At 61.4% G+C, this 25,145-nt stretch overlaps 1 protein-coding gene across 4 annotated transcripts; it reads right to left on the minus strand.

The window, feature by feature from the left end:
* Positions 1-64: 64 nt before the first annotated feature.
* On the minus strand, positions 65-18,452 carry DRG2 (developmentally regulated GTP binding protein 2). Of its 4 annotated transcripts, none has more exons than XM_027131247.1 (13): positions 18,199-18,452; positions 14,711-14,871; positions 13,094-13,183; positions 12,462-12,522; positions 11,099-11,189; positions 10,500-10,572; positions 10,306-10,396; positions 9,540-9,637; positions 9,239-9,315; positions 8,121-8,209; positions 7,354-7,412; positions 3,243-3,315; positions 65-289 (listed from the first exon to the last, which is right to left on the minus strand). In XM_027131247.1, exons 1-13 carry the CDS (start codon positions 18,260-18,262, stop codon positions 186-188), a joined length of 1,131 nt encoding a protein of 376 aa, XP_026987048.1. In that variant the 5' UTR covers positions 18,263-18,452; the 3' UTR covers positions 65-185. The 4 variants fall into 4 exon arrangements, with proteins under 4 accessions (XP_026987048.1, XP_026987051.1, XP_026987049.1 ...); XM_027131250.1 differs by lacking the exons at positions 65-289; positions 3,243-3,315 and adding exons at positions 3,848-4,646; positions 5,001-5,038 and having other exon boundaries at positions 18,199-18,445; XM_027131248.1 differs by lacking the exons at positions 65-289; positions 3,243-3,315 and adding exons at positions 3,848-4,646; positions 4,985-5,038 and having other exon boundaries at positions 18,199-18,439.
* Between the last annotated feature and the right edge of the window lie 6,693 nt (positions 18,453-25,145).

Genomic DNA, 25,145 nt, shown 5'->3' on the forward strand with positions numbered 1-25,145 from the left:
CCCCAGGAGCGGAGGGTGCCCTAGTGCCCACACGTACAGCTGAGGAGCCCAGGGCAGAGGCTGCATCCAGGACAGGGATGGGACCGACCCAGAGTACCGAGCCGCCCCTCTCAGCCCCCAGGCTCCTTCTCCGAGCAACGTGGGCGCTCCTATGGCTGGGCTGGCCGCTCTGGGCTTCCGTCTCTTCATCCAGACAGTGGGCTTCGGAGCCCAAAGACGCCTGCCTGAGGTTCGCTGCAGCCCGGTGAGTCGCTGGCCAGCGTCCAGTGCTGGGCTCCCAGCTGTTCTCCTGGGCAAACCACAGGCCACCGAGGACCCCCAGTGTGGGCAGGCAGAGGTGTGCCTCCGGGCGGTGTCCCTGGGCCCCCCTCCCGTCCTCACTTTCCTCAAATGTCACGTGGAGCCGGGGGGTGGGGTTGCACCCTGCAGTCTCTAAGGGGAGCCCCCTTCTCTGGCTGGTTCAGGGTCCCGCCTCCCTCTTGGGGTCCCTGGCCTCTGCTGCAGGCACAGAGCAGGTGTCAGGGAACAAGTCTCTCACTCATTCATGTGTCACCTGCCACATGCCAGGCACCGTGCTGGGCTCCAGGGGGCCACAGAGTCGAGCAGAACCAGGCATGGCTTCCGCCCCCACTCAGCTCCCAGTGTCAGGGGGACATGGATGTTAAGTGAAAAGCCACACCAACAAGGGGGGAGCTACAGCCGTGGGAAGAGCCGTGAAGGCCAGGCCACGACGCAGGTGGGCGGACGCTGCATGGGGAGGCCAGGGGGTTCCCTGAGTTTCTGACCCTGAGCCAAGATCTGAGGGATGAGGGAGCTAATCAGATGGAAGAGGGAACAATGTTGGGGCAGAGGGAAGAGTATGTGCAAAGGCCAGGTGGTGAGAGAGGTGGAGTGACGTGGGGCATGTGGAGTGGCAAGTGGCCAGAATGGGAGCTGGGGTGGGACTGTGGTCTCCATCCCTATGGCAGCAGCGAACATGGCAGGGCTTTGAGCTGTCAGGGATGCTGCGAGCAGGTCTGGAAATAAAAGTAACCAGCACCACCAAGCTTTCCAACGAGCCGGGCTCAGGGCCAAATGCTCTCCCCCAGGATCTCACTAGATCCGCACAGTGTGTAGGGTGGAAGCTGCCGTTCCTGCTGTGTAGATGAAGGGTCTATAAAACAGGTCTCAGGGAGGTTAGGTCGCTGAGCGAAGGGCCCACAGCGAGGACCCGACCGCCTGCTCCAGAGTGTCCTGCGCTCACCTGCGGCCTCACGCTGCTCCTTGCGTGGCCGTCCTGGACCAAAGCTTTTGGGCCACTGTGTGGAGGATGGGGCGCGGGGGACAGTGGCTGTGCCGGGGTCAGCTGTGGCGGGGGACACGCTCAAGTCAAGCGGGCAGCCCCAGAGAGGGTTGTGTGGGGCCTTCGGGGCTGGCCCGGTGCCTGAGGCCAGGTGGGAGGTGTGGGAAGATGACAAGTTTGGTCTGAGACGCAGAGGGTTTTGGGGTGACCGTGGGCCGTCCAGGTGGAGAGTTGGGGAGGCAGTTTAGCCCTGCAGGTCGGGGGTGACAGGGTCAAGGCTGTCTAGGAGAGGGACAGAGCGAGAAGGGGGGACCCCAACTCTGGCCTTAAGGACTGTGTGCCAAGGAGGCGGGGAGGGGCTGCCGAGGAGGGGCCCAGGGGAACGAGGTTAGAAACCTCGCAGCTCCGCAGCGGGTGGCATGTGGCCTCGGCAGGAGCTGTTCTGGCAGCACGCTGGGGAAGCTGAGGGCAGAGGGTGGACATGGGGAAGCCAGGCCGTGACTGGTCGGGGGGAGGGGGTGGCCACAGGGAATGATGCATCCGGGAGGAGTGAGTTTTCAGTGGGGAAGGCCCAGCAAGAAGGCGGCCGTCTGCACACCAAGGAGTGAGGCCTCGGGGCACCTCGATCTCTGACTTCCAGCCTTCAGAACTGTGAGAACATCTTGTCCATTGTTTAAGCCACCAGCCTGCGTACTTTGTTATGGTGGCCCCGACTAGGCCCAGGAGGATGAGTCACACAGACCCAGGAGAGAGCGTGCGAGAGGAGTGAAGGCCCTGAGGTGGCCTCTCCATTGTGGAGGGAGGGGTGGCTGCAGATGAGTGCGGGGCGTTGGGAGTTTTCCAGCCGGGGTTCGAGGGGGCAGGGCCGTTTCAGAGGCTGTCAGTGGCACAGGGAGACGCCCACCCTGGGTGGTGTAAGCATCCCCCCGGGGCCGGGCCAGATGGGATCTTGAGGAGGACAGATGAGCTTAGGGATTTTTGCCAAAGAAGGTTTCTGAAATGAGGAAGCGGGGAGTCTAAGCTGGAGAGGAAGGGACACAGGGACGAACACGGGGACGTGGATGGACATCCGTGTCCTGAGCCCTTTGGCACCCGAGTCTCGTAAAGCTGCAGGCCGGGCCCCCTGGGAGCGCAGCCCTGCAGCCAGGGCAGAGGGACGTGTGGGTACTGCTGACCTTCATAAAGACAGGCCGTTTGAGCAGAAGGGACCTGGGGTCACCCTGGCCAGAGCCTCCCTGCACAGAAGGCCCAGGCGGATGAGTGATGGCAATAGGGGGCGCCTGGGACAGGGGCTGACCCTTGGGGTGCACCTTGGTGGTGTGGGGCAGGGACTTTTGGGAGGTGTTGGGGGGCTGCACCAGCCCGAGGGATGCCTTCCCCAGCACGAGGCGCTGCGAGAGACCAGTTCATGCCGACCTACCGTCGCGCAGGCTGGACAGCCTAACCATGCTGACCACAGATCCAAGAGGCCAAGGACCCATCACAGACGCACAGACTGCTCTGGAAACAAGCCCACCCACGGGAGAGACGTGGGGGGCCAGTGACCGGAGCCTCAGACCCTGCCCCGCCAAGCCCGCACTGGCCAAGGAGGCCCAGACCTCTAGCCTCATCTCCATCCTTTCCCAGCCTGCTTGGGGGACACAACAGGCCTGGATCTGACGCCCTGTGAACCTGAGGCAGGAAGCGGCAATGACCATCGCCCAGGCAGAAACCCTCCCTTGGGACCTTGTGGCTAGGCCTTGTGGCAGGAGGTGGGGCCAAGGTAAGCAGCCCACCGTCGCCGAGAGGAGGACGGCGCTGGGCATCAATCATGTCATTTTACAGATGAAGAAGCCGAGGCTGAGACAGACCTCACGGTGAGGGAGCAAGGCCACAGGTCAGCCACCCCGCCTCCCCCTTCCCCCTTCCACCTGGGGGTGCTAGTCGGAGACCCCAGGGGTCCAGGGCCGGGTCACCTTACCTGGGTCCAGTGGCCTGCTCCCTGCCCGCATGCCGCCCGACGGGGGTCCTTCGGCCGGGCCCCAGGAGTGCGGCTGCCAGTGGAGAAGCTGCGTCTGTATCATGGGCGGCAAGCCCAGCCCCCCACGCTGCCCGCCTGGGGCCCCCATGCATATTTAATAACGTCTATTATTCCTGTTTTGTCACCGGAAAGGAGCCTGAGCCGCTGACAGAGAAGCCAAGAACAGCCGGGAGAGCTGGGCAGTGGGCCTGCTCCACAGCCCAGCCCCCGGGGCTCTGCCCCACCTGCTGGCCCAGTGCCTCCGAAAACCTGTTGCCACCTGCCCCAAAGGCTGCAGGGCCGGGAGGAAGTCTTCTCATTGGCTCAGCAGCCTCAGCTGGGGCTCCAATCCCAGCTCTGCGCTCACAAGCCGTGTAGCCGAGGGCAAGTCGCTGCCCCTGGGGCCCAGGCTGCTCGCAGGCCCGCACGGCGCCTCGCATCACTCCTCACAGAGGCCCCCCTGAACCCCAGGCTTGGGCCTGCTTCCCCGAGGCCCAGGATCCGCACACTCACTGCTGCCCCGACCCAACCTGGCAACCGAGTTCAGCAAACTCACAAAACTGTCCTTAGTGAACAGGCATTGTTTCCACTTTTTATTTCAGGAAGGAGAGCCGAGAGATTTGGGGGTGCAGGGTGGGGTGGTATTTAGAGAAAACGCAGAGCCCAGACTCCAAATCCGCCACCCCAGGTATCTGCACCGGGCTGGGTCCTGGGCTCTGTGCTGGGCAGGGGGTGCCCTGGGAGGGGGTGGCCCTTCTGGACTGGTCAGGCTGTGGAGGGCGTGAGCTGGGCCTTTAAAGCCCCAGATCTCTGGTTTCCATCACGGGGCAGCCCTGGGGTGGGGGGTGGATAGGGGGTTTTATCCTGGGCAGCCCCCTCCCTGAGAACCAGAAAAACCGGCAGGAGCTGAGGGGCCGCCAGGGACCCAAGTAGGCCCACGGCGTCAAGCCAGCCATCTGCACTAGGCCCTAGCTGGGGACAGGTGGGCCGCTTGCTCATTCTGCACTGGAAGGGGCGGGGAGTGGGGGGAGAAGGCGCAGGCCCAGGGACCCAAATAGGACCCCTTCCAGAGTCCAGTCTCATGGGAAATACCGCCAGCCCAGCCCAGCCCCAACCTCGTCCTAAGGCCCCAGCATGCTGTCCACCATCTGCCCATAGAAGAAATTTCTGCAAGCAGCAGAGACATGAGAGACCCCTTCCTGGGGTGCATTTGTATTTCCCCATTTTAGGCTCTGGTGAGTCCCACTGGGGGCGGGGGCGGGGGCGGGGGCAGGGCCACTACTTCTTCACGATCTGGATGACGTCCTCGTGCTCCATGGTGTGGGTCAGGCCCACCCGCTGCGGGCTGTACTTGGTGCTGGTGCCCTGAGTGGGGAGCGGGACGGGGGACCACATCAGCCTCTGTACCCACCCGGCCGAAGCTGACAGTGTCGCTGGAAGGGGGTGGAGGTGCAGATGGGGGGTCTAGAGTGGGGGTCCCAGCGCCAGCAGACCCCGCAGCCTCTGACAGCAGGACTCCCAGCGGTCCACCCGGCCCGGATCCCGAAGCGGGAGGGCCGTGTCTGGTCTGGGTCAGCATGCAAGCCACACACCCCGCAGAGCAGGACTGACGGACACCCCAGTCCCCATGCGGAAGGACGGAGCTCCTGCCTGACCCTGAGGCTGCCCCGGGCGACCCTGCCCGCCTCCCGCCCAAGACTCACCCACACCAGCGCGTACTTGAACTGGCTGGCGAGTGACCGGTGGATGCGGTGGCACTGGGGGACGGGAGAGGGACGGATGGTGAGCCCGGGCTGCGCCCAGAAGCAGCTGGGCCCAGGGCAGGTGCTCTGGCGGTCCCCACGCAGCCTTGTGCTCACAGCTGCTCTGGCGCTCCCGCTTCCTGCCTCTATGGGGCCGCGGCCACTGAAGGACCTGGGCCCGCCCACCCACCCTGCTGGAAAGGCAGCCCTGACAGGTGCTCTGGCAGGTGGATGAGGGCTGTCAGGGTCCCCACCGGGCCTGCCTCTCTCACCTCCTGCCGCCCTGACCCGGAACCTCCCACATAACACGTCACCCCCAGCCCAGGATGGCCCACGTCCTGTAGCACTCCCGAGTAGGGAGAAAGGTCACAGGAACCCAGCGCTGTTAGGAGGCCCGAAGGGAAGAACTTGGAGGGCAGCCAGCTCTTCCGCCCAAGAATGTGGCCCCCTGGCTGCACGGGCTGGGCGCGGTGGAGGCGGCCGGGGTGAGGATAGTGCGACGTCGCCTGTCCTCCACGTGCCCACAGCCTCACAGGCCCTGGGCAGAGACCAAATGCCTGAGCCCAGACATCAGGCCTACAGGACCGTTTCTGGGGGGCCATCCTGATCTGGGCCTCCTCTGGGTGACCAAGGATGCGTGGCCACAGCTGAGGACACTGCCAGCAGGGAGAGCACAGACACACAGACACCCGTCCCGACACTCGCTGTTTTCTAGACCAAAAGACGAAATCTGACGGTCCAGGTCAGCTCTGCCTGCAAATGCGCTTGCCCCCGAACGACAGAACTAGACCTGCCTGACAAGCTCAGGGTCACACGGTTGCAGAGTCGTCCCGGGACCCTGGGAGCCCTCGAGGCAGATGGGGAGGATGCCCTCCAGTTTGCTGCAGGTCCCATCGTGCCCTGGCATTCCTGACACCAAAGTCAGTAGGCGCTGTTTCCCACTGAGCCTGCTCCACGGCTCTCCCTGGAGACAAGTGTTCCCATGCACTTGTGTCTCTAACAATGAGGGAGGATGGAAGGCCGCCCAAGGTCACCTTTTTTTTTAAATTTTTCAGCTGCACCACACAGCATGTGGGATTCAGTCCCCCGACCAGGGATTGACCCTGCGTCCCCCCTGCAGTGTAAGCGCAGAGTCTTAACCACTGGACCACCAGGGAAGTCCCCTAAGGTCATCCTTTTTAATACTGTTTGTGGATGGGAGACCCTTGAAGCCCACAGTGCCTCTCGCCCCTGCCGGCCCTGCCAGGTCCTTTCTGCCCCTGGGGCTTATGGCCCGAGATCCTGTGCAGGCAAGGCTCTTGTCAGCTCCACTAGGTGGACTGCAAAGGCCCCGGGGGCTCCGTTACCGCCAGATGAGGTTACCCCTCAACGTTAGTATGTGGGCGCCAGGGTGCAACCCCATGTCTGACTGGCTTCTCTACTTTGGGCCTGTGTGCACAGCATGGCACCTGTGATAGGTGAGTATCCAGGAGGGGCTGAGGTCCTGCAAGGCAGGCCTCGCTGGGACAGGATCCAGGCTCTGGAACCAAGGCCCCCGCAGGCCCCTCCCCACCTTCTAGCACCTGCTGCCTTCGACCCTGCGACCCTCCGTGCCAGCTGGCAGCCAACGGCCCACAGTCCATGTTCACTCCTGCCTCGGGCCTTTGCACCTGCCGCCCCACTGCCTGGAAGAGCCTTTTGCTCCTGGCCTCTCCAGCTTTCCTGCCAGGTGTGGCGGAAGTCCCACAACCTGAGAGGGCCTGAGAGGGCCAGGGCATGTGCCAACGTGCCGCCGCCACCCCCCACTGCACTCCCCTCGGTGTGGGACTGTTTAGCTGCAGGATTGGGTGGCTGGCATCTGTTGACCCCAAAGGACCCCGGTTCCGGCAGGAACCGGGGCTACTCGGCTGGGCACTGACGCTCACTAGCGTGTTGGGTGCACTGAGCCCCCGGGGGCGGAGCCGATGGGGCGCGTGGAGGGGCGGGCTGCGCGGGGGGCTGAGTGGAGGCAAGCATGGGGAGACACGACTGGGAACGCACAACCCAGAATCGTCCTGGGCGGCAGCTCTACTGACCGAACGCCTGAATGGCCCCGAGGACCCCGCAGCCCTGGTGGGACAGGATGGTGACGATCGCTTCCCAGGCGTCTTCCCTGCACCGGGCAGCAAGCCGAGTGCCTTACCCGCTGGGCCCCATTCCACGCCGCCCCCTAACTGCAGCTGGGTGGCAGGACACGCGCCCAAGCACCGGATTGCAACGCGGCGGCTGAGGGCCGGGAAGACGTCAGGCAGGGCCCCGGGCGATGGGCAGAGCTCCCCCCACCCCGGCCTGGACAGGTCTCCTCAACTCACCACGTGCTCCACAGAGGCCCCTTTCCGGAGGATGATGGCGTCCGTGAAGTCCGGCCTCTCTGCACAGACAAGCGGGGCGGGAAGTCAGAGTCAGGGCCCACTGCCATGCAGCCCCCCTCCGCAGGAAACGGAGCCCCTTCCAGTCTCCGGCTCTGGCCTGCGCTTCCCCCACTCCCGGGCACACCCTCGCTAAGAGCCCCGAACAGACTTCTACAACCTCGACTCAACACAGAAAATCAAACTACACCCCAGTCCAGGGAGCAACCTCCTGCAAACCCACCAGCCACAAGAGCCCCGGCCGAGGGGACCCGCAGGAGAACCCGGGCTGGACTGGCTCCGGCCGGCAGCCTCACCTCCCTCTGCAGACACGGCCAAGGTCGACGCAAACTGCCCAAGCTCGGCCGCTAGGCCGTGGGATGTGAGGCGTGTGCACAGGGGCTGGGACGTCGGGGAGGCCCCCGTGTGCCCAGTGCCCTAAAGCCTTGACGTAGCGTCTGTCACCGCTTGGGGAGCCACTGCTGGCGGTGTCTATCCCATCCCCACATCCCCCTCAAGGCCAGCAGCCCCAGAACTCGGCATTCTTTGCCACAAGGGCTCAGGCCGAGGCCTCTGACAGGCTGCGGTAGAGGGTGGTGCCGGCTCTGAGATGGGAGAAAGCTGTCGTGTAGAGACTGGCTGGGCCGGGGCTCTGGGCGCCGCGCGCAGACCGGGCGGCCCGGGGGAGGGGGAGGCCCGGCCGCTTCTCGGGCCGTGCGGCCCTGACTCACGGCCTCTCTTCTTGGTGTAGATGCAGGTCAGGGCCAGGTACTCCCAGAGCATCTCCAGCAGATAGTCCAGGTTCAGCTTCATGCCGCAGCTGCCGGGAGGAAGGGGCCGGTCAGAGCATCCAGGGCTCCCGGCACCCAGGCCAGTGCGGCCCAGCTGGCGCCCATGGGGCAGCACACGGCAGGCCTGACGGCGCTTCAGCTGCCAACACCTCTTGTCACTGTCACGTTCACGCCCAGCACAGCCTGCCGTCTCTCCGGGGCCCTGTGGAGGGCACAGGGCACCTGTGGCAGCTGGGGTGGCCAGAGGCAGAGGATGACAATGCAGAGCCCACCCCCCGAGTGGCCCAGGGCTGCCCGGCAGGGGTTTCAGCAATGCGGTGACCGCTGGCTTGGTCCTTTGCCGCTGTACTGCCCTGAGTGGGGACCCGCCCTCCCCTGCGATGCACGTGAGCAGGTACAGGGGTGGCCTGCAGGGCCCTGAGGACGGGGCCCAGACGCAGCAGCAGGAGGGGAGCCGAGCTGTCCTGTGGGAAGGACACCCGCTCTCTGCTGCTCTTCGTGGCCGCTAGGGACGCCCGGGAAGCAGTCCTCGCGTGGGCCCAGGAGCCCCCTCCTCCTCAGTCCCCAAGGTCCCGCTCCCCAAAAGCCAAGCGCCACCGTGACGCTGCAGAGCACCTGGGTGGAGCTGGGGAGCCAGCAGGGTGGGCACAAAGCCAGGCTGCCCCGACAGAGGGCCCACAGCCATGGCGAGCCTGTGCAGGCGGCTCCCAGGACCTGGCCCTCAGAGAAGCCCCCACCTGAGGACTTCAGTCCCTTCTCCCCCGCCCACCAGCAGAGGGGACAGAAGCCACATCTTCCAGGGCCTCAGGAGCAGCAGGCTACAGCCTGGCTCTCTGGGGGTCTGCAGTTAACTGCTAAGCCACGAAGCCGCTAACCACTCTCACTCCCAGACCTTGGTGGATGAAGTCCTTCTGTTTTCATAACCAGAGCTTACCCCGTCACCCACCTGGCCCAGACAGGTTAGGGGGGACTCGGCCACGGTCACCAGCAGCTACCCCGGGGCGCACAGAGGCCTGACAGATGGACCCCCACTCAGAGAGGGCGGCCGCGAACCTCACCTAATGACCACGCTGTCAGGTTTCCGGGCCAGGCGGTCCACTTCCTCCATTGAGATCTGGTCGATTTTGTTATAAACCTGGGGTTGGAAAGCGGGAGGGGGTGTTGGGGAATGAGAGGAAGACAGCAGGGTGGCAACAGGGCTCCACCCGCTGACTCAAGGATGGGGAGAGGCTGAAGGGGCCTGAGGGAGAAGCTGCGCTGGCGCTCTGGGGCAAGCCCGAGGCGCCTGCGGGACGGAAGCAGCCCCTGGGATGAGGGCTCCCCTCCCACGTGGCTGCCCCGGGGGCTGGTACCACTTACATACAAGCAGGGCATGTACACGCGGTTGCCCATGATCACGTCTATGAACTCGTCCGGGGAGCAGTCTTCTCGGAACAGCACCTCCGCGTTGAAGATCTCTGAGGGGCCAGGGTTAAGGGCAACCTGTGCGCCAGCAGCGCCCCCCCCACCCCCGCTGCCAGCAGGGCCTGAAACAGCCGATCGCGAGAGACGCTGCCAAGAGGGACTGTAAGGTTACCTGCTTCCACGGTTTTGCAGGATTTTAACGTTTGGGGAGCTCCCTCACTTTTCTCAGGGAAGCACAACGTGTAAGGGGTTCAATATTTTGAATCTTTGCTGTTACAACAGAAGAAACGACACCCTTGCCAGGATCGCCAAGGGAGCCAGTTCCAGAGCCTGGAGCACTGGTCCCGCTCCCACTACGACGCGAGTTGCCCCCTGCGGCCGCCCTGCCTCCGCTCCAACCACCGCCCCCAGCCTGGCCCCCCCCGCCCCCTGGGGTCGCCCCGAGGCCTCCGCAGCCCAGGAGGCCCTGTCCCTCGCCATCTCGTCTTCCTTCCACACGTGACCGGCCTTGTACCCTGCAAGGAGCCAGGGGTGCACGGCTACGGCCCGGCCAGCCTGAAGCTTGGGGAGCGTGAAGCAAAGAGGACAGAAGTGCCTCGTGTGAGCTGGCCGCAGCTTTCCTGCGGCTTGGACGGAGCTGGGTGATGTGGGCAGTCTGCGTCACCCGGGCCTCCGCTGCCCGAGGACCACGGCCCCCCTCTCGCACCTTCGGGAAGGATGCTGTACTCGTGCAGGATCAGCTGCACCAGCTTCTCTGAGCACTGGGTCAGCGTGACCGTCGAGTTGAAGGAGATGCCGCCTCCTTTCTTGGGCTGGAGGAGAGAGGGAGGGGTGATGCTGACAGAGCAGCAGCCGCAGCCCGCACCGCTCACCCTGCGGGCCGCGGCCAGTCCCACCCCCTTGCCGAGGCCTCACCTTGAAGTAGATGTTGGGCTTGTGCTTGTTGAGGCGGATGCCGACCGACCCCAGCTCCTTCTCCAGCAGGGACCTGGTGGAGGCCCGTGGCCTTCACAGGTGCCCGGGGCAGGCCATGTGGCCCCCACCCTCCACGGCCGGCCCCCCCGCACCCGCCACCAGCCGCCGAACGTCCCCTCCCAGCAACCAAAGGCGCTGAGGACGAGCCCCAGACCCTCGGGCCAGTCCGAGGGGAGATCGCCTGCTGTGCCCTCAGCCGCAGGCCAGGGCGTGAGCAAGGCTCTGCTGTTTGCGGCCGGGCTCCTGGCAGACGCTGGGCAGCAATGGGGCACCCAGGCCCCCGCAGACAGGAGCCAGAGCCAGGGTGGCACGGCACAGCCCCAACCTCCAGACGCAAGCCTCTCGGGGAGGCTGCCCCAGGCTGCCTGCACTGGGTGTAGCCGTGGACAGTCCTGCCACTGCTCCCACATGGCAGAGCGCCAAGCACCCCTGGAACCACCCACCACGAGCTCAGGGACACACGGGCGGTAGCCGCAGTGTCCTGTTCCCCCCGCAGGGCCTTCCCAGGCGTGTCAGCCTGCCCCATCCCAACTGCGGACCTCTGCACCTCTCCCTTGGTGGCGTCCAGCATCATGATGACGACGTCGGCTGTGCGTGCCACGGCGATCACCTGCCGGCCACGGCCCTTCCCTGGTCGGGAGGGAGGAACGTGGTTACACAGTGACATGGGCAGGACTGCGGGACGCCCGCAGCCCATGGTGCAGGCTCCTGCCCCTACAGGCCTGCGCGGTCTGCCGTGCGCCGCCCCCAGGCAGGTACTTCTCCTGAGCCCTGTCTCACTCGTGGAAATGTGTTCTAGGAGCAACCCCGACACCAGCGCCTGGGGAGCAGAGGCGCCCCCCGCTGCCCCCTACCCCCACCCCGCTCCGCGGGCCGGGCTGGGTGATCCTCCACCAGCTGCTCACTCAGCCTGCAGAGCCACACTGGGCAGTCGCTGTTATCTACCTGGCCCAGACACGAGAAAACCGAGGCCTGGCTTAGAAACACTCAACCACTTGCCCAAGACCTCAAAGCTACGTGGTTCCAGGATGTGACGAGTCTGCCCCTCCCAGAACGAGGGTTACGGAGAGGAAGCAGCAGAAGGCACAGGGAGGGGCTGTGGAGCCGTCACCAAGGTCAGACCCTGCCATCGGACAGCCAGAGAAGGCAGGCACCAGGCCAAGGTCACACAGCCACTTGGGGACTGGGGTCACAGCCGGGGACCCGGTGGTCTCCAGAGGCCTCCTGACTACAGCAGGTGAGCCTCCCCCGTGGGGGCCAGGCCTCCTCCTGCTGGCTGGGATGGCAGGTTCCTGGGGGACCACCATCGCTCCCCACGCCAATCCAAGTAGGCAGGACCTCGCCCTGATGAGGGCGGTGGGCACGGGACCCCCAGGAGGAGGCTCCAACTCCAGTCCCGCACTGCACAGGTGCACGGTCGTTTAGGGCAGACGCTCAGCCGTCCGTCCCCACGCTCCTCCCGGCCGTGAGAAGGAAATGACGACACTCGCTCAGTCACAGGGGTGTCAGAGGATTAAGCGAGACAACGGTCCGCACGGAGCTGGCACCTGGCAAGGGAGGGACGACCCCAGCGGGCAGCCACCTGCCACCAAAGCCGAGGGCGTGTCCCATCTCAGAGGACAGGGCTCCGGGGCTAGGGCTCCACTGCCGTGCGCCCGTCCCTGGCGGGGTCCACCACACACTGGACGTGGGAACCAAAGCTGCCTGGTGAGCCGTGTGACCCTGGGCAAGCCACCCACCTCCTGGGCCTCAGTCCCCTCATCTCTGAGGCCAGAGTCCCTCGGGAACAGAGCACTGGGCCCGGGGAGGGGCTGTGAGCCCAACCCTCCCGTGAACCGTCCACAGGCGCCCACAGGGGGGCCTGGGCTCCACCCCGCCCCCACCACCTGCTCCCCCTCCCACCTTGTGCTGCGCCTTCGATGATCCCAGGAAGGTCCAGGAGCTGGATGTTGGCGCCTTTGTACTAGGATGCAGGAAAGGAGGTAAGGCGGGGCCGGCGGGCTGTGAAGGGGCCTCCCGGGCCAAGTGTGAGCCGCGGCCCCACCCCAGCCAGCCTGGGCGGACCATGTCCCGCGAGCCGAGGGGCCGCCTGGAGGGCAGGAGTCTCTATAAGCCCCCGGCAGCCACTGCTGATGGTAACAGCTCTTCACAAGGAAACCACCTCACGGTGGGAGGCCCAAGGCCACAGAACCCCCGTTGCCCAAGGCTCCAAAGCTTCTCAGGGAACAAGAGCCAGCCAGCCACGGGTGACCCGAGCCGGGGCGGTGCAGGGCAGCGGGTCACAGAGGGGCACGGGGAGAGCTGTGCATGCTGGCAGACTCGCGGAACCAGCCAGGATTGCAGGACGGGCCAGGCGTCTCTGGGGTCCCGGCAGCCCCAGCCCCCAGCGGTGTCCGTGCTTGAGGGCAGAGCAGCTCAGCCCAGAGCCTCCCCCGGCACATGAGACACACACACACACACACACACACACACATACACGCGCGCGCGCGCGCGCGCTCACCCTCCCTCCTGGGATCCGGCAAGCCCCGACTTACTTCAATGACCCCAGGGATGCAGGTCAGGGTTGTGAATTCATAGGACGCAGCCTCGCTGGCCGTGGAGGTGATCAGGCTGAGGAAGGTGGACTGGGAGAAAGCAGCTCGTTGCAGCGGGGGTCCTGCCCCGCCTCCAGAAGCCCAGGTGCGACGCGGGGAGACCCCCATCCCCCCGGCTGGGCTGTGATGACAACAGCTGGAAAAGTCACCTCTGGCCCTGCCTGGGGGGTTCAACACCACAGGGCCACCCTGTGCCTGAGGCCTCAGGCCTGCCTCGGGTGGACACAGGGACCTGGTTCCTAAGGGGGTTCCCCCGCTACATTGGGGCCCATCCCCAGCTCCACGGAACCTCCAGACCCTCCTGGGCCCAGAAAACTTGGAGTAGGTGTCGGTCCCACAGCACACAGCTGCTGCCCCCAGGAGGGCAAGGAGGCAGGGACCCTCCCGCCTGAGAGCGCCGGCAGTGGCGCAGGGCTGCAAGGGAGGGAGGTAGGGGAGCGTGGAAGGATCCGGATGGGACCTCGCGGCCGGCCCACGGCGGGAGTGGGGCTACACCCGGCCGGGACTGAGAGACCCTGCCTTCGGTCCTGCTTCTGCTGGGGACCCGGGACCTCGATCCGGTCCCGACCTTGTGAAGGAGGTGACAAGGCAGGGGGAGCGCAGCGACCACAGTGATGGACGCTGTGGCCCAGAGGCCAGCACAGCCGCGGGCAGTGCCACGAGGCCAGCCTGGCCCGGCCCGGCGCCCCCACCCTAGTCAGCAGGGAGCTGGGGCGCAGCTCGCTCACATGCCCTCAGGCCCTGGAACCCAAACAGGGCTCCTGAGAGATCACAGGCCTCAGGTCACAAAGTCTCTGCCCAGGGGGCCTCTTGGAAACTTGAGGAAACGTAAAAACCTGGTGGGGTAGACAGGTGTGGCCAGCCGGGCGGCCCTGAGAGCCGTGGTTGACAGAGGCCAACCTGGGGGACACCCCCGAACCTGTCTGGCCCCTGCAGGAGGGCGGCCCGCGCCCTCCTGTGCTCAGAGAGGCCAGATTCCCAACAGGGCCCAGACCCCAAGGGCACAGCTCTCGGTCACTGGAGTGGCTCCTCCCAGCCTGGGCTTCTCACCCGGGAGAGAAGGCCTTGCAGGCTGGAAAGTAAGGTCGAAAGGAAAGGCTAAAACGAGCGAATCCACGGCAACACCCTAGGAGTCAAAGCCTGGCCGTGCTCGCCGGCCGCCCAGGGGTCACACCCGGTCAGTTCAAGGCGCCCCGCCACCCTCGCTCCCTGACGGCCTCCGCCTCAAGGTCCCCTCCTCGGGGCTCTGCTCACACACCTGCTCACAAGGCAGCCGCCCCGCTCTACGTGCCTGCCCTTCCCCTCTCCTCCACAAGCTCGGGGCTGAGTGGGCAGGGGCAGAACATGCCTGGCACGAGGTGCACACTCGGTGAACATCTGTGCTTGGGGACAAGGCAGAGGCCAGCGGGGCCACTCCTGCTGGAGTCCCCACCGGGCGCGGGGAGGCTGGGTCTCCTGCGCCCTGGAGCCGGTTCAGAGAGGAGGGAGGGGGCGCGGCCGCGGCAGAGCGGAGACCAGCCACCTTCCTCCCCGAGGCCTGCGGTGCCCATCACTGACCTTACCCACAGAGGGGAAGCCGATCAGCGCCACGCGGGCGTCGCCCGACTTCATGACATCGAAGCCCTCGCCTTTGGATGAGGACGATTTGGAGGGTTCCAGGAGCTGGGCCCGATACTTGGCGAGTTTTGCTTTCAGCAGGCCCAGGTGATACTCGGTGGCTAAGAGACAACACAAGATGGAAGGTGAGCGTCCCGGGTGGGTTGGGAGGGTCCCATACGCAACCAAATACACGCAACTGAATGCTGGCCGGGACCCTCAGAGCCAGACAGCAACCGACAGACAGACACGACCCAAGGTCAGTGGTTCTCAGCCAGGGCGGCACCACTCCCGGGGGCATCCTGGAGGGCGTTTTCAGGTGTCAGCTGCGATGGTGAAGTGATGGTGAAGTCTTCACCGGCACTTATCAGGCAGGAGCTGGGGAAGCCCGCAGCTCTATAAGGAAGTCAGACCAGCAGAGCCAAGAACTGTCCTGTGTCGCAGGGCCACAGAGGGAGCCTGGATCAGGATCTCCAGGGCCCAGAGCCTCACAGGGCGTTTTTACAGCGTTGACAGACACTGACATTCCCAGAAGTGGAACTACTGTGTATGCTGAGGGAAGAGTATGGCATGTTTCGTTTGAAACTTTACCCAGACAGGCTTGCCTGCTTGGGACCCCAGGCTGCCAACAGGGAGGCCTCGTGGAGGGGACGTGAGTCACCCACACGACACACCTGCATCATCTGCACTGTGGCTACCACGTGTCCAGCGCTGCAAACGCCTCACCGCCTCCTTGTAACTCCACTGTATCTTGGCTGTGCCCCTACATTCACTTATGGAAATAAACCCTATTTTAATTATAAATTACTTTCCTTTTTCTCCTCCTTGATATCAATTTTTTCCAAATTCTCATGTACGTAAGTTACACTACTGATGGGGAGCTGCACTGCAGGGCGGCAGAGGGGGGGTACAGGACCTCAGCTACGTGTCATGTTGCTGTGGTCAGGTGACCGGCCTGGCCACGTCCCGTCTCCACCACTGTCCCTCTCATTGGCACAGTCCAGCCGCCCATTCTCGCCTCAGGACCTTTGCACTTGCTACCCCATTTCAACCTCATCTTCCCAAGGCTGACTCCTTCTCAGCTCAATGTCACCTCTTCAAAGAGGCCTCCCCTGCCCAGTCATGCAGAGGCAATGTCACGCGGAGCTTAAGAGCCTGTGTTGGAATTCCATCCTGAAATTACGGGCCATTTTACTTTGGAAAAGTTCCTTAACCTCCTCGTGCATCAGTTTCTTAATCTGCAAAATAGGGATGTTAGCAGCGCTAACTACTTCTGCAGATTTCTGTAATTAAAGAAAGCTCTGCGAACGATGACCAGCACGTGGTAAGCTCTCAATACAAGTCGGTTATTATTACTGTCTGCAGTAACCCCCACCCCTGCCAGGCCCCTCGCTGGTCCCATTTGTCTTCATGGCTTCTCAGCACCATTTGAAACTAGAGCCGACCCCGGAATAACACGGGTTTCAACTGCACGGGTCCACTTATACGGGAATTTTTTTCAGTGATGTCACAGTGCTACATGGTCTGCGGCGGACGGAATCTGTGGATGCGGAACCGTGGACATGGAGGACTGGCTATCGGATGCGGCATTCTAAGATCGTGGGGTCTGCGGTGGGTCCCGGAACCAATGCCCCCCTCCCCCATACCAAGGGACGACTGAATCTTGTTTCTTTGCTTCCCTCCCTCCAGAAGGGCAGGATCCCCAGCTTCCGGTGTGGTGCTCAGGAAGTGTTTTGGCAACTGAATGAGTGAATCGAGGGCAGTGAGAAGTGGTCAAGGACAGGCTCAGCAAGTCAGGTTCACGTGGTCCTTTCTGTCACCCCGGCGCGTGAGACCCTGAGCATCTCTGAAGGGAAGGACTAGGTCTTGATCCCTTCATCACCTTTACGTCTCCTCCTGGACCACTGCCAAAGCGGCAGCATCTCAAGCCTCCCTGCTACCTTCCTTGAGCCCCATGGGTGATGCTCTGCAGGGCAGCCAGGGGGAACTTTTAAAACAGAAGTCTCTGCTGCTTAACACCCTCCACTAGCTTCCACTGCCCTTGGAACACAACCTGGACTCTTTCGCATGACCTACAAGGCCTACACGACTGACCCACCCCTTTCCCATCCTGCACTCCAGCCCCAGACCTTCAGCTCCTTCAACAAGCCAAGTTCATTCCTGCCTCAGGTCCTCTGCACCAGCTGTTTCATCTGCCAGGAACAGTCTCCCCCCAGGTCTTTGCATGGCTGGTTCCTTCTTCTCATTCTGGTCTCGGCTCAAACGTCCCCACCTCATGGTGGTGTTCTCTGATCATCCCACCTTAGTAGCCCCAGCCCTTACCCCGACACGCTTGCGACATCACCCTAGTTTGTCTCCACAGTGTTTATTATTATTGGCTGAAATTATCTTATGTATTCAGCTACCAGTTTACAGATGGTCCACTGGAAGGTCAGCTCCATGCGGGCAAGGACGTGCCAGCCGTTCACTGCTTTAACCACAGTGCCCGGCACCTAGTAAGGGTTCCGCGAGTATTTACAGAATGAGAGTGAAGGCAGCCCCCCAACTTCACAGCCAAGGGACGACAGACACTGAGACCAACCACAGGCTTGCTTCCTGCTCCTGCAATCCCACAGCAGGGCTGGTCAGGCACTGGGCCTCGCCCACCACAGCCAACCACATCTCCCACTACTCCAGACCCTCCTTCTCATCTAGACTCTCCTCCTCCCTCTCCCATGAACACGCCGTGCTCACCTCAGCTCCCGTGTCTTTGCCTCAGCAGTGCCCCTCTCCTGGAATCCCGCCCCCAACCAGCTCAAGTCCCGCCTCCTCCTGGAAGCCTCTTTGGGTGTCACCGGTCTCCTCTCCTCACTGCTCCTCCCCTCTGAGCTCCCACCGCCCTTACAGTCTGCGCCCAGATTTGATGCGTCAAGTGCTACCTATGCTGCGGGATCCACTTTAATACCGGGTGCTCACACGCGTCCAGTGCTTTGCAAACAGAATCCGGTTTAACTTAGTTGTGAGCTAAGAGGGTGCACGGGGTTATTACCCTCATTTGCAGAGGGGGACACAGGTTCCAAGAGGTGAGGTGACTTCCCGAGCTTTCACAGCAGGTACGAGGTGGAGCCGGGGTCCAAACCCAGGTCCGCCAGACTCAAGTCCTGACTGCCTCCACCCCACCGAGGGGCTCCGGGCAGCTGGCGAGGCTGTACCTGTGTGTGTGTGGGGGTCTCCTCCTGGACTTGGCCCACAAAGGAGCAGAGCGCCAATCCACCAGGCCCGACCGCCAGGAGACCCGGCTTCGAACCACGACCCCGCCTCTCCGGGTCGGATACTTGCTCCTTATGCTGGGGTTCTCTACTCGGCCCCCTGGTCGGGCCCTGATCCGCACCCTTGGGATCCCGCCCGGCTCCTCCGGCTCCGGCAGCCCCCCCCGCCCGCCGCAGACGCCCCGCCGGGCCGGCCCTCACCCTTGTTCTTCTGCGTGCGGGCGATCTCCTTCTCGATCTCGGAGATCTTCTCCAAGATCCCCATGGCGGCGGCTGAACCAAGCGCACAGGCGAGACAGACTGCAGCGGCTCCGCGAACTCCGGCCCGTCGGCGGCTGCAGATCAGCGTGCGCCGGAAGCCTACCGAGAACGGCGTCCGCGTGCGCCCGGAGCACCTGGATGCAGACTCCGGGCGGGCGACGTCGAGCGCAGTGCCAGATGCTATTGGTTCCGCCCGCTAGGCCGGCGGGGCTGGAGAGGGGTGGGGGGATGGGCCGGGCCGGGGCGTGGCCAGGCCGGCGGGGGCGAGGCCAGGCGAAGTTGTGCAGGAGCGGGGCGTGGGAGACCCAACGGGACCGTCCCGCGGTGGACTCCGCACTGCGGGTCCCAGCGCAGCCGACTTCGCTGGTGTAAAGAAAAGGCGCTGAGCTGAAAGTCTGGTGGCTTATTTTGTATCGAGGTTAAATATGGGTCCCCAACCTAGCCTTACTACCCTGCCAACAGATGCCTCCTGATAGGACGCAGTATAGACAGCATCTGTTATGCGAAATTCTTGCCAAAATATACTGTGTTTGAATTTACACCCGAGGAAACATCAGACAAATCTAGAAAGTGGTACATTTTATGGGACAAGTGGCCTGTTTTCAAAATTGTCAATGATGTAGGTGGAGGGGCTGGCGGTGGGGAAAGGATTGTTCTAGATTAAGAGATGTTAAATATAATGTGTGGACCTTGCCTGGATTCCGGTTGAATTTTTTTTTAAATATATTTATTTACTTTTGGCTGTGTTGGGTCTTCGTTGCTGCGTGCGGGCTTTCTCTAGTTGTGGAGAGCTGGCTTCTCATTGCGGTGGCTTCTCTTGTTGCACAGCACGGGCTCTAGGCACGCAGGCTTCAGTAGTTGTGGCACGTGGGCTCAGTAGTTGTGCCTCATGGGCTCTAGAGCATAGGCTCAGTAGTTGTGGTGCACGGGCTTAGTTGCTCCGTGGCATGTGGGCTCTTCCTGGACCAGGGCTCGAACCCATGTCCCCTGCATTGGCAGGCGGATTCTTAACCACTGTGCCACCAGGGAAGTCCCATCCGGGTGAAAATTTAAAAAGCAGTTATGAGAAGACATTCTTAGGACAATTGGGAAAAATCTGACTTTGGATAGAATATTAGATATTACAGAGTTATTGCTAATTTTCTTGGGTGTAATTATGTAGGAGATTTTCTTTATTCTTAGCAGATGCACGTGGTGGTGCTCAGGTGTTGTCTTTGTCTGCTCAGGCTTCCATAACAAAATACCGCTCACTTAAACAAAAGAATTTAATTTGCTCACAGTCTGGAGGCTGCAAGTCCCACATCAGGGTGCCAGAATGGTTGGGTTCTGGTGCAAGTCCCATTCCTGCCTTACAGACCACCGCCTTCTTGCCACGTCCTTACGTGGCCTTTCCTCGGGGAGTGTGCGCAGTGGGAAACAGACAGAGAGAGAACTCGCTGGTGATTCTTCTTAGCCCCCTCTTATGACCTCACTTGACCCCCCAAACCTCCCAAAGGCCCATCTCCAAATACCATCACACTGGGGGCTAGGGCATCAATATATGAATTTGGGGAGGTGACACAAACATTCAGTCCGCAACAGGGGTAAAAGATCATGATGTCTATACCGTACTTTCAAGTACGTGTGTGTATATATGTATATTCAGAGAAAGTGTGAAGGAAATGTGGCATTATGTTCACACTTGTTGAACCTGGGGGAAGGGTGTGTGTGTGTGTGTGTGTGTGTATATGAATTATTCTTTCAACTTTCCATGTTTTTTTTTTTTTTCGGTACGCAGGCCTCTCAGCGTTGTGGCCTCTCCTGTTGCGGAGCACAGGCTCCGGACGCGCAGGCTCAGCAGCCATGGCTCACGGGCCCAGCCGCTCCGCGGCATGTGGGATCTTCCCGGACCGGGGCACGAACCCGTGTCCCCTGCATCAGCAGGCGGACTCTCAACCACTGCGCCACCAGGGAAGCCCTCCTGCATGTTTTTTATACAAAGTTGGGAGTAGGGAGCAGGTCACTGGAAATCACGCTGTGTTCAGATCCAAGGTTCATAACTGTGTGTGCTTGGTTAAATTTCTTAACCTCTCTGAGCCTATTTCTACACCCTGAAAACGGGGATAACATGGTTGCTGTAAAAATGAAATAATAGATAAAGTTTGCTTGCTCATAAGTCCTCCTTGAATGCCAGAGCCACTGTCCATCACGTGTCCTCCGGGGGTGTCACAGCCTCCCCAGACTTAGCCCACGTTTACCAAACGCCTATTATGCACCAGGCTCCAGGCTGGACAGGGGTGTCGTAAGCTCCAGCTTGCCGCTCTCCTCCTCCTCTGACAAAGCAAGGTTAGAAGTCATGCAAAGTGCCTGGCCCAGCGGCTCAAGCTTTTCATGGCAGGGCTGAGATGTGAAGTCCAGGGACCCCAGGGTAACAGGCAGACAGCGAGGAGAACATCTATGTCTGCAGGTCTGTGAAGTTCAGGGAAGATGGGAGGTGAAAGCCTCTGGGAACTGGGCAGTCCAGGCAAGCGTGGAGCCCTGGCCCGGTGCGGGGGGAAGGTCCTCTAATTCCCTCTGCCCCAAGACGCGGTTCCGGGCTTTGACTGCCACCACCCTTGTGCCCACGGAGGTGTGTTCACTACCGGTTTACATCTGGGAAGGTGGAAATGTCCTGGAATGCGACTCACCTTTCAAGAGTCCTGGCATCTCTGCTGTTGTGTCTGCTTCACTCGCAATCCCCAGGGGTCTGTTTCTTCATAAATATTGTGAAATCAGGCCTACTCCCAGGGTCAAGGGAGAAAACCCAAATGTCAAGCGTTTTCTAGGCAACGAGGCCTTTCCTGCTTGGAAGGTCTGGGTCTTCCAAACCCAAACCTGGGACGCCAACTACCAACCTCGCGTGTTCATGTCACCCGAGGAATCTCAAAGTAAGAGTTTACAAGCTTCTGAAGTGGCTGCTAGTGGAACTGTAAAATATTTGATTTGTGCATCAAAGGATACTATCAACGGAGTGAAAAGGAAACCCACGGAATGGGAGAAATATTTGCAAACTATATATTGGATAAGGGGTTAATACCCAGAATATATAAAGAAGTCATTAGGGCTTCCCTGGTGGCGCAGTGGTTGAGAGTCCGCCTGCCGATGCAGGGGACACGGGTTCATGCCCTGGTCCGGGAAGATCCCACATGCCGCGGAGCGGCTGGGCCCGTGAGCCAGGGCCACTGAGCCTGCGCGTCCGGAGCCCGTGCTCCACAACAGGAGAGGCCACAGCAGTGAGAGGCCCGCGTACCGCAAAAAAAAAAAAAAAAAAAAGAAGTCATTAGTCAACAGCAACACAACCTGATTTTTAAAATGGATGAAGGACTTGAGTAGACGTTTCTCCAGAGAAGATATATGGATGGCCAACAGCACGTGGAAAGATGTTCCACGTCACTAGTCATTAGGGAAATGCAAATCAAAACCACAATGAGATAACGCCTCATGCCTGTGAGAATGGGGTGTGTATTTGTGTGTCTGTGTGTATTTTTTATATATATATATATATATATATATAGAGAGAGAGAGAGAGAGAGAGAGAGAGAGGGAGAGAGAGAGAGAGGGAGAGAGAGAGAGAGAGAGAGAGAGAGAGAGAGAGGGAGGGGGAGAGAGAGAGTGGGGGAGAACAAGTGTTGGTGAGAACACGGAGAAAGTGGAACCCTTCTGCGCTGTTGCTGGGAATATAAAATGGTGCGGCCAACTATGGAAAACAGTATGCAGGTTCCTCAAAAATTAAAAATAGAACCACCACATGATCTGGCAATTCCACTTCCGAGTACGTATCCAAAAGTGAAAGCTGAGACTTGAAGAGGAATTTGTACACCCGTGTTCATTACTCGCAATACCCCAAAACTGGGAGTAACCCAAGTGTTTGCTGATGAACGGATAAACAAAAGGCGGTCTATACATATAATGGAATATTATTCAGCCTTAAAAAGGAAGGAAGTTCTGACACGTTTAGTGAAACAGGCCAGTCACAAAAGGATAAACACTGGCAATCCCACTTACACGAGGTCCCTGGAGCCGTCAGGTCCATAGAGATGGGAAGTAGAAGGGTGGGTGCCAGGGGCCGAGGGTGGGGAGTTGGTGTTTAACGGGGACTGAGCTCCACTTTGGGAAGATGGAAAAGTTCCAGAGATGATGGAGGCGATGGGTGTACAACACGATGACTGTGCTTAAGCCACTGAACTGTACACTTCAAAGTGGCTAAAATGGTAAATGTACACTGTGAATATTTTACCACAATTAAAAAAAACCTCAGGGCTTCCCTGGTGGCGCAGTGGTTGAGAGTCTGCCTGCGGATGCAGGGGACGCGGGTTCGTGCCCTGGTCCGGGAGGATCCCACGTGCCGCGGAGCGGCTGGGCCCGTGAGCCATGGCCGCTGGGCCTGCGCGTCCGGAGCCTGTGCTCCGCAACGGGAGAGGCCACAACAGTGAGAGGCCCACGTACCGCAAAAAAAAAAAAAAAAAAAAAAAAAACCTCAGTATGTGTGATAGTGTGAAATAATTTACCCGCAAAACCTTTTGAGCACTTTCCTTCCCTCCCACACTTGCTCTGACTCCCCCTGGCCTCTACCCATCCGTGCAAGCCCCTCCCCCAAGGTTAGAAGTGACCTTCACGCGGCTGGACCCCATGGTCAGCCCTGAGCGTCACAGACACAGTGGGTCCCTCCTTCTCCCGAAGGCCCTGCCGTCCCGCGGCCCGCAGGACCCCAGATCCCTGGCCTCCCCCGCCACCCCGCTTCCACCGCGGATCCTTCCTCCCATCCATGAGCACCCCCATCTCATGGGTTTTTTTTGTTTGTTTGTTTTTGCGGTATGCGGGCCTCTCACTGTTGTGGCCTCTCCCGTTGCGGAGCACAGGCTCCGGACACACAGGCTCAGCGGCCACGGCTCACGGGCCCAGCCGCTCTGCAGCATGTGGGATCTTCCCAGACTGGGGCATGAACCCGCGTCCCATGCATCAGCGGGCAGACTCTCAACCACTGCACCACCAGGGAAGCCCCAACTCATGGTTTTAAACACCCTGTCTAGATGCTGACAGCTCTCCAATCCTCGTCTCCAGTCCAGACCTTCCTCCTGAATTTCAGGGCCGCACGGCCACCATCACTTGGAGTCTAACTTGTATTTCCCTCAGACTTAACGCGTCCAAAACTGAGCTCCACGCCCTCCCCTCAGACCCCCTCCACCGTCGGCCGTTGCACCTGATGACCCGCTGTCCTGGGCACCAGCCAGCTGGGAGCGGCCATGCATACCCCCCAGACCCGGCCGCCAGAAACCCACCGCCCGATCCTCACGGGCCCAGGGCGACCACGGGCGGCCCAGTTAGAGCCGGACCAGCCTGTGGCCGTGAGTGCCCACCTGTGCCACGTGCACTGGAGACGCACGCGCAGCCCAGGTGCATCTTCCCGGGGGCCGCTCTCCATCATGGCTCGGTGCTTTCTTAGTTTCTTAGTCGGCTGGGCATCCGCTCACCACAGGGCCAATTACATCAACTACAGCTTCTGGTTTTCTGCATCCCTGCTGCCCCCTCAGAGCTGGCCCGTTTTCAGGGGAGGCAAAGGCTCCTACTCCCCCGTGTGATTCTCCCACACAGGCCACCATCGGAGCCCACACTGCTGCTACACCTTCTCATGCAATGGTCTGGCCACTACCCCTGGCCTGATCGTCCCAGGGCCAGGCAGCCTCGTGCCCCAGGCCCGCCCGAATCACTCCAACTAGCCGGCCCTACACGGTCTGCCCCCCTCCCCCGCCGCCCTTCCCTCAGAAAGCCCAACAAAGACGGCGGTTTCTGTTCACCTTCTGCCCAAAACCTGGTGCTCCCCACGTGGCCCCGCGTGGCAGGCGTGCTCCCTTCTCTTACAAATCTCTCCGTGTCTCCACTCCGACACCTCCATGAATCAAACGTCGGCAGCGAACAAATGAGACAGTGACCCCGACTAACACAGAGGCTGCTGGTTCTTCCAAAAGCCTCGGACCCCCCGGACAGCTCTCGCTGTTACACTCCCCAGGCAGCCTGTCAGCTTCACCCTCCAGCTCGGCAGTGGGCTCCCACTGCTCTCCACCTGCCCCTTCAGTCCGTCCACCCGGGAAAATCCTTTAAAAGCTGCATCGGGTCCCATCCCGCCTCTGCCCACACCCTCCGATGCCTCTCCTCCTTCTGAGTAAAGCCAGACCCTGATCCCGACAGCGACCGACAAGGTCCCACAGGCCCCGAGGCTCCCACACACCCCACGCCGCTGTCCCCTCTGCCTGGAGGGCTCACCCCCACACGTCTGCGTGGCTCGCACCCACCTCCAGGTCTTTGCTCAATGTCACCCGACCGTCTTTTCAACCAGCGCAACCCACAGTGGCCCCCAGCCTGCCGCACCTCTGCCTGCTCTTCCCCTGTAATGCTTGTCCCTCAACATCTAACAGACACGGATTCTTTACTGTGTCATTGCCATATATCCCCCTGCTGGGACATAGGCCATTCTCGGGGTCCGTCACGTGTGGACGTGTCACAAGCACCCAGGACGGCGGTCAGCACACAGCAAGCGCACCTGGGGGAGGTGAGCACTGACGTGGGAGAGGCTACCGCCGTCCCTTCTCTTTACTCCCCAGGCTCTGAGGTCCACAGACGGGGAGGAAGTCTCACTGGCTCCGTCCACACACCAGCCAGGCACCAGGCTGGCATCTCTACCCCGACATTACCCAGCAGGTAACCCCGCTCCGCGGGCCAGCTCACTAGCCTGGAGGCCTCGCCCCTAATCACGCAGATGTCCCCCCGTGTTGGAATCCCCTGTGGGGGCCCAGAAACCTCCACGGCCACAGGGCCAGAAAGGGGGTTGGTTTCTTCTAACAGAACCGTTTTGCTTTAGAAATAGGACAGAC

The sequence above is a fragment of the Aethalodelphis obliquidens genome, unplaced genomic scaffold (assembly GCF_003676395.1).
Source record: "Aethalodelphis obliquidens isolate GAN/ISIS:26980383/991018 unplaced genomic scaffold, ASM367639v1 scaffold38, whole genome shotgun sequence".
NCBI classification, from domain to species: Eukaryota; Metazoa; Chordata; class Mammalia; order Artiodactyla; family Delphinidae; genus Aethalodelphis; species Aethalodelphis obliquidens.

Excerpts from the sequence above, each read along its gene's own strand:
- DRG2 (XM_027131247.1), bottom strand. The coding sequence starts at position 18,262 with ATGGGGATCTTGGAGAAGATCTCCGAGATCGAGAAGGAGATCGCCCGC. Across the intron at positions 13,184-14,710 it reads GCTTCCCCTCTGTGGGTAAG|TCCACCTTCCTCAGCCTGAT; the intron begins GTCAGTGATGGG and ends GCTTTCTCCCAG. Across the intron at positions 290-3,242 it reads GAGCAGGCCACTGGACCCAG|GAGAACAGCTGGGAGCCCAG; the intron begins GTAAGGTGACCC and ends TGGTTTGCCCAG.